Below are 9,208 nucleotides of genomic sequence, written 5' to 3'. Positions count from 1 at the left end.
AAGTAGCACATTGTTAGATGCTTTCTCCAATTTATTGCAACCTTAAATGACACTGAAACCGGGTTTTATTTCCTTATTACAAGGAAGGTAACTATGGCTTACAAAGAATAGTCTATCCAATCTCATTGACGTGGTGTCAAATGGCAGATCCTGTACCCTTGCCTACTTCCAAACCTATGTGTGATTATTTTCTATTTTGTGTCCACACAAATATCCAGAAACACTCATCTCAGATATCATCAAGGATGAGATCCTAATAGAATTCACCATATTTGTGAGCTCTAGATCAGCACATTTTGGAAAGTGAGTTGAAAGCGAATTACAGTTCTCAGTAATTCTAGTTGAGGAGGACTAGGGAAGGGGAAGAATAAAAATAGCTCTCCTTAACTATAGTTTCTGCAAAGGTTTTTACTCATTGACCTATGAGTACATCTTTATGCCTATTCACAAAGACATGGACTTTCTGTATAGGAAATACTTACTTAATAGGTTTTCGGTTCAGAAGATATTTTACGGCAGCTTTTACATCCTTGTTCCTCAAGCTATAGATTATAGGATTTAGCATGGGTGTCACTACCCCATAAAACAGGGAAATGAGCTTGTCTGAAGTTTTAAACTTGTCTTCTCCAGGCAATTCTTGAGACTTGGGCTTGGCGTACATGAAGAAGATGGTACCATAAAATATGATCACTACAGTCAGATGTGCTGAGCAGGTGGAAAAGGCTTTGCGTCTCCCTGTGGCTGAGTTCATTCTCAAGATGGTATAAAGGATAAACATATAGGAGAAAAAAATGACCAGCAACGGAAGAACCAGGAATGCCATATTCGATATCACCATGGTGATAATATTGAGGGATATGTCAGCACAAGCTAGCTTAAGGACAGCTAATATTTCACATGTGAAATGATTGATAATATTATTCCCACAGAAAGGCAATCGCATGGCAAGAGATGTTTGTACAATTGAGTTGATACCACCAGAGAGCCATGATACAGAAGCCATTAGTACATACACCACCTTGCTCATGATGATAGGGTATCTCAGAGGGTTACAGATGGCTACATAGCGATCAAAAGCCATCATGCCCAGGAGCAAACACTCTGTGGACCCCATTGCAAACCCAATGAACATCTGTACTGTGCATCCAGAGAAGGAAATGCTCCTTCTCTTTGAAATTAAGCTCACCAAAGTTGAGGGAACAGAGGAAGATGTATAGCAGATGTCCAAGAAAGAGAGGTTGCCCAGGAAGAAGTACATGGGAGTGTGAAGACGGGAGTCAAAGATGCTTGCTATGATCAGAACACCGTTGCCAATCAGAATCACTAGATACATTACTAGAATTAGAACAAAGTAAATAATCTCAAATTTTGGGTAACCAGAGAGTCCCAGAAGAAGAAATTCTGATGTAAATGTCTGATTAATTTTATCCATGTCATCTGCTTTCAGGATGTTAAGCAAAGATCAAAAACAAAATATTCACTGCCAAGAAACAAATGTTACAAATTACCTGAACAATCCATTTTTTAATATGCTGTTATAAGGAGTGTTTGCTTGACGCTATGACATCCAGTCATCTTCAACAACGTATGTAACTAGGAATCAGTGAAATCAGGAATGACAGGAGTGCTGATGCCCACTGATAATATGCGAAGCTCTACCTGTGACCAGACAAACATACAGAAGTAACCTTTCCTGCTGTCGACATGTTCCTGTGTGTTAAGGTTCCCCAAACTCCTGACTAATTACCAACTATGAGCCTAACTTCCTTTGCCCCAGAAAGCAAGCAGTGGAGATGGCAAAGTCTACTCAATAAGGACCAGAAATGGGGTTTAGCAATGACATCATGGTCACCAGTTCACAGCAACTCTCTCTATATCTCTTTCTATGTCTGACATTATATACCTTATGTTAGCCAGTTAATTGTGCATTTTATAGACATTTAATAATAATATTGAATATTGAATAGCATAAAATAAGATTTAATGTCTATTTAAATATAGTTAGTTGTTGATCTCATATTCCAGCCCCCTCTTAGTATTTATGTGACTGTTCCTAGGACAAGACAACTGCAGAGATCAACTCTGCATGAATGTCACAATCTTTGGAGGACATTACATAGTCTCTAACTTATTTTATTCTGTAACTTCACAGTGTATCTTGACTTGTTTAAGTCAACCTAAGAAAACAGTAATACAGTTTAAATATTTACTATGTAATCATATATGTGTGTGTATGCATCACTGTATGCTTTACAAAATATAATCATTCTTTACATTAGCCCCATTTTTTCTCCAAATATAAGAGATGGAGCTTGTCCAGAGTTAACCAGATAGTAAATAATAAAATGAAGCTCAAGGCTCAGATCAAGTCTGTTCACAGGGGAGCCTGGCTAATTCAGTAGATAGAGTATGTGACTTTTGATCTCAGGGTCATGAGTTCAAGCCCCACGCTGGACATAGAGATTCTTAAAAAAAAAAAAAAAAAGTCTGTTTCATAGCTTTACTGGTTTTCATATACATACAAGTCATCCAGGTATCCTGAAAAATTTTAGATTCTGTTTTAGAGTTCAGGGCAGCTCCAGTGATTCTCCATTTCTCCTAAGTCGACAGGTGATACTTATGCAAAGGTCTTAAAAGCCCTTGAGTAGCAAGGGTTTAATCTACACTGACTTGACAGAATATCCAGATTTTTCTGATCTAAACTGATTTTCTTTTGCCTTATTATGGATTGGAATGCCAATCCTTTTGTGTTTTACAGAAAGCTTCAAATTTGTATCATGTTGTTATAGTCTCTTAAGAAAAAATTATTAAAAGACATTTTTTGAAAAAAAGCAGTTTAAACTTGTGCCAGACTACTATAATAACTTTAGAATATTACTACAGCCTACCTTAAACCTAGTAGGTTGGATAGCCAACCTACTATCCAAGCACAGTAAGGATAAACTAAAGAATAATGTAAAGTGTCTGCCATTTCAAAGCCCAAAATTCAGTTAGGGATATAGGAAAAGCACACATGAAAACATATCATAAATATAATTACATTATGGAGTTGAGTGAAAATTGTCAATTTTCCCATAAGGAAGAAGTTTACGAGAAATAAATCATGCAAGGGAGAAGTTGGGAAGTGTTTCAGACTTGGGCCAGATCTGGAAGCATGGGAATTAGAAAAGTTTGGAAGAAAAGAGGGGAAGTGGGGTACCCCAAAAGTGAGAAGTTGAGTCAAAGTTAGGAGTAAATAGAGCACAACATTTTTGGACAAGGAAGTTTCTGTGGAGGGGTGGTGGCAAGCACACCTGAAAAGAAAAGCATAGAAGGTACACAGAGAGTCTTTAAGGTTGGGCAGAGAACTTGCCATTTCTTTTGGTAAGGAAAGGGTCCATCATTACAAAGCACAGAGCATGGGTTGAGGGCTTAGATCCTCTGGTAATAGTATTCTCCAAAAATTGCCACCATACTATGATTTTATGAGAGTTTTTATCAGAAATGTAACACAGAATTAATGTATGTAGATTAATGGGATTGTCACTAATTACCAACTTGATGTGAAAACTGATCTTTCCAGAGTCACCACCAGATTTGACATGGGGCAAAATCACAAATTTAGGCTTCCCATGGGCTAAGAGTGTTGAGAATTCCAGCAGAGCCACTCTTGCCCCGGTCTACCACTTCGTTTGTCATGGGACAGTAGTTGGGAAAATTACTGTAGAACAGGTATTTCTTAGAGCCAGCAATCCAATTCAACAAAAGTCCAGCTCAAACAAATTCTCAGTACATAAAAATTTTAGTTAAGAATACACAATAGAAATATTTCAACTCTGAAGAGAAAGACAAGGGGATATAAAAATCTCAATTTTAGGGTGCCTGCGTGGCTCAGTTGGTTGTGCCTGCCTTCAGCTCAGGTCACAATCTCTGGGTCTTAGGATGGAGCCCCACAATCCCTCTCCCTCTGCCCACCACTCCCCTGCTTGGATGCGTGCTCTCTCTCTGTCAGACAAATAAATAAATCTTTAAAAAATAAAAAATAATAAAATCTCAATTTTAGAGTTGAAAAAATAGCCATAAATAGATTGTTAATTTTCTTTTTTTTTTTTTCAGCTTCAGTCCAGAACATAAAGGGGGAAAGAAAGAGGAAGGGGAGAGGAAGAAAGATCTTCATTTCACTTATGTAGCCAACTCTTATTTCAGGATCCTATGTGCCTTGAAATTGGTTCAGTTGGAATAATGAGCAGAGGAATGATCCAAAGCCCATTATCTTTACATTATTAACATGACTAACCGGAATCATCAAAATTGCATAGAAATTATAAACAGAAGGGAATGCTTAGCAAAAAATAGAAATATTGGGGTCACAAAAATTGACTATATTCATTCAACAGTGCCCAGAGAGATGGGTCAATTATTCTACACTACTTCTTATAATAAATCAAAATTCTCCCAAGATCAGAAATTGGTCAGAGGATGCACTGGATAAGGGACATGAACACTCTAATCAACCTAGTCACTAATGCAAAAAAGAAGAAAACAGCAACATACTGCATTACTAGGCTACATGGAGATGTTCCAAGTAGGACCCAAAGGTCCAGGCCTGGAAAGCCTGTTGGCCTCCTGTTCCAGACAACTTCCAGACAACGCATCTGAGGCCACCTAACCTGCCTCTCCCAGTCTTTCCCTCCTGGGCAGGAAACCCCTCACTAATTAAAACCCTTCTTGAGCCAGGCTTGTCTTGCTGAAGACAAGCTCAAGTAGCTTGTCTCGCTACATCTGCTCCCAGCTCTCTTTAAACTGGTTATCTTGTTATATTGTGAGATAAGAAGAGACACAGGAGAAGGACCTTGTCTGTCTAGGTCATCCCTCTAACACCTAAACCTAACACAGTGGCTGCACATAATAGATGGGGGGGGGGATTGACTTAATACATAAAGGCTGACTTCCTAAACTCTTAAGCAATTACCCTATGTAGTATTTGTGGCTTAAGGATCAGGAAAACTTCAATATGTCATATTTAATTTGCAGCAGGTCTTAATTTTTTTAAAGTATCTTTAAAGAAGTACCAGCAAGCTGCCATCTTACACAGATAATTAACAGTTCATACACTATAAGTATAGAGGATCATCTAATATTTGTTGAAATATATATATACGACATGGGTTTAGCATGGGGGGAAAAGTGCCTCAAACTAAAATAAAAGTCTTTGATTTGAGGTTCTCTGCTCCTAATTTATAGCCTCAGTCATCTCATTTGTAAAATAGTGATAAAAATACTTGCTCTACTCTTCTTGCTAGGATATTATCAGGAAAAGAGATAGCATAAGGAAATTGCTTTAAGGATTAATAGACATTATACAAATAATAGTGAAATACTATAAAAAATAATGATTTACCGCTGTATTTTATTGACAATAAATTGGTATCTGTATTGTACCAGATTATTAACATTACAAATTCATATTAATAATAGCTTTAAATATAGATTGAAAGAGTGTCTTGGTATTAAAGACTCACCTATATACTGATAAATTATTTCTACATCCTAGAAGACCCAGTTACTTTCTTCTTAGTATTCATGTCAGCATTCTGATTCAACAAACAATGCCTGATTCCGCAGATATGGAAGAGTAAATATTTATTATGCAACAGTTGTTGTAATTATTCCCCTATTCCCAGAGCAATTTAAAGTTGGAATGATAGATCTGTGGAATGGAGAAAATTCTTGGAGTGTTAGGGACAGTGTCTCAAAGACCCAATTAAGAGTGGTTCTGGGAATAAACTATGATTGAACCACAGCTCAAAAATGAAATGACATTCTCCTACTCATGTAACTTTTGGAAGCAGGGGGAAATATTAATAAAATTAACCTTATGAGATGTGAGTTTTTTAGTTCAAAAATATGCTCACCAAAGGAGAGTTAATTCAATGTAAGAAATTAGTTATTCAAATGATAATTACCAAAATGAAATACTGAAGTTGAAAAGTCACCTAGATATCATAAATGAAATAAAACATATATTTTCTGTAAATTAAGAATATTGTCATTTAATTTGTTTGCTTACTTTATATACATTCTTTTGGACTAGTTAATTTCATGCAGGATGCCTTTGCCAAACTTTTTTGGAATTAAAAGAAGTACAGATAAAAATACAAATAAATAAATCCATAGGCCAAAAGTTAATTCATATTTAAGGCCACAAAAAAAAAAGTCTAGAACAGATAGTTTGGGGCATGAATTCTGATAGGTAGATAACATATTAATGAAGTAAAATGTTTTAAGAACATCTATTGACGTATACTGTATATATTAACATTGAGTTTTGGTAAAGTTATCCTTTAGAAATGTAGAAGAAATAAAGACTTTCCTAGAAAAACAAAAGCTAAGGAAACAGTTCATTACCACTAGACCCACCTTACAAGAAATCTTGAAAGTTCTTCAAGCCAAAATGAAAGAACACTAATTAGTAATATGAAAACATATTAAAAATATACAATATACTAGTAAAGATAAATACATAGTCACACCAGTCAGAATGGCTGAATTAACAGGTCAGGAAAGAACAGATGTTGGTGAGGATGCAGAGAAAGGGGAAACCTCTTACACTGGTGGTGAGAATACAGCTGGTATAGCCACTCAGGAAAACAGTATGAAGTTTCCTCAAAAATTTCATAATAGAGCTACCCTATGACCCAGCAATTGCACTAGGTATTTACCCCAAAGATACAATTGTAGTGATCCAAAGGGGCACTTGGACCCTAATGCAGCAATGTCCACAATAGCCAAAGTATGGAAAGAGCCCAGATGTCCATTGATAGATGAATAGATAAAGAAGATGTGGGGGTGCATGTGTGTGTGATGGAATGCTACTCAGCTATCAAAAAGATGAAATCTTACCATTTGCAATGACATGGGAGAACTAGAGGGTATTATGCTAAGTAAAATAAGTCAATCCAAAGGACAATTATCATACGATTTTGCTCATATGCAGAATTTAAGAAACAAAACAGAGGATCATAGGGGAAGGGAGGGCAAAATAAAATAAGACAAAATCAGAGAGCAAGACTAACCATAAGAGCTCTTAACTATAAGAAACAAACTGAGGGTTGCTGGAGAGGGAGGAGGTGGGGTAACTAGGTGATGGGCATTAAGGAAGGCACATGATGTAATGAGCCCTGGGTATTCTATACAACCGATGAATCACTGTAACTCTAACTCTGAATCTCATAATACACTATATGCTGATTAACTGAATTTAAATAAAATAAAAGATCAACTCATCAAGAAAATGTAACAACTGTAAATATACATGCACTCAACATCACAGCACCAAAATATATTATTTAAATACTAACAAATCTAAAGGGAGAAATAAACAATAATACAATAATAAGAGACTTTAATACCCCACTTTCAGCAATGGAGGGATTATCCAGACAAGAAATCAATACATTTGATTTGAGCCATAGTTTCAACCAAATGGACTTAACAAACATATATAGAACAGTCCATCTAAGAGCATTCTTCTCAAATGCACACAGAATATTCTCCAGGATAAATCATATGAGAGGCCACAAAACAAGTTTTAGAATATTTAAGAGGATTGAAGTCATACCAAGTATCTTTTCTGAGCACAATGGTATGAAACTAGAAATCAACAACAGGAAAGCTAGATAATTTACACACCTGGAAACTGAACAGCACACTCATGAGCAACAAAGGGGTCAAGAAAAAGCTTTTAAAAAATATATCTTTAGGCAAATGAAAATGGAAAATACCCCATGCCAAAATCTATGGGATGCTAAAAAAAAAAGTTATTAGAAGGAAGATTACAGTAATAAATGTATATATTAAGAAAAAAAGAAAGGATTGCCAGGGTGGCTCAGTTGGTTAAGTGTTCAACTCTTAATTTTGGCTCAGGTCATGAGATCAAGTCCCATTTCAGGCTCCATGCTGAGCAAAGGAGTTTGCTTAAGATTCTCTCTCTCCCTCTTCCTCTGTCCCTCCCCCCACCCCAACTTGTGTGTGCTCTCAAATACATATATACATACATACATTAAAATTTTTAAAAAGAAAACAGAAAGGTTTCAAATAACCTAACTTTACATCTCAAGAAACTAGAAAAAGAAGAACAAACTAAGCCCAGAGTTAGACATAGGAAGAAAGTAACAAAGATCAGAGAAGAAATAAATTAGAGACCAGAAAAAAACAAAACAAAACAATAAAAAGACCAATGAAATCATAAAACTCCTAGAAGAAAACACAGGGGAAAAGTTCCTTGACAATAGTCTATTGACACTAAAAGCACAAGCAACAAAAGTAAAAATCACAAGTGGGACTACATCAAACTAAAAAGCTTCTGCACAACAAAAGAAATAATCAACAAAATGAAAAGGTAACCTATGGAATGTAAGAAAATATATTTGAACTGTATATCAGATAAGAAGCTAATGTCCAAAATATATAAAGAAGTCATACAACTCAACAACTAAAAAAATCTGGTTTTATTTTTTTTTTAAGATTTTATTTATATATTTGACAGAGAGAGATCACAAGTAGGCAGAGAGGCAGACAGAGAGAGAGAGAGAGAGAGAGAGGAGGAAGCAGGCTCCCCGCCGAGCAGAGAGCCCGATGCGGGACTCGATCCCAGGACCCTGAGATCATGACCTGAGCCGAAGGCAGCGGCTTAACCCACTGAGCCACCCAGGCGCCCAAAAATCTGGTTTTAAATGGGCAGCAGAACTGAATAGACTTGTGGGGGGGGGGGGTATGACATTTATTAGAGATGATTGGATATAATTCTTTTTAAAAATTAACATATAATGTATTATTTGTTTCAGGGGTACAGATCCGTGAATCATCAGTCTTACACAATTTACAGCACTCACAATAGCACATTAAATAGACATTTTTCCAAAGAAAACATAGAGGTGGCCCATAGGAATGTGAAAAGATGCTCAATAGCACTGATCATCAAGGAAATGCACATCAAAATCACAGTAGGATATCACCTCATACCTATTAGAATGGATACCTTCAAAAAGATGGGAAAACAAGTATTGATGAGGATGTGGAAAAAAAAAGAAACTTTGTCTACCATTGGCAGGACTGTAAATTCCCCAAGCCACAAGGAAAACAATATGGAGATTCCTCAAATATACAACTACCGTATAACCCAGCTATTCCACTTCTGGATATATACCCAAAGGAAATAAAAACAAGG

At 36.2% G+C, this 9,208-nt stretch overlaps 1 protein-coding gene across 1 annotated transcript; it reads right to left on the bottom strand.

Annotated features, from left to right (window-relative positions):
• Window positions 1-478: 478 nt before the first annotated feature.
• Window positions 479-1,511, bottom strand: LOC131812906 (olfactory receptor 13C3). Its single transcript, XM_059142880.1, has one exon. It carries the CDS (start codon window positions 1,430-1,432, stop codon window positions 479-481), a length of 954 nt encoding a protein of 317 aa, XP_058998863.1. The 5' UTR covers window positions 1,433-1,511.
• Window positions 1,512-9,208: the final 7,697 nt, after the last annotated feature.

This window comes from Mustela lutreola, chromosome 12 (assembly GCF_030435805.1).
Source record: "Mustela lutreola isolate mMusLut2 chromosome 12, mMusLut2.pri, whole genome shotgun sequence".
Classification (NCBI taxonomy): domain Eukaryota; kingdom Metazoa; phylum Chordata; class Mammalia; order Carnivora; family Mustelidae; genus Mustela; species Mustela lutreola.
The sequence above is the reverse complement of the archived record's forward strand: the minus strand, read 5'-3'. Positions and strand labels throughout refer to the sequence as shown.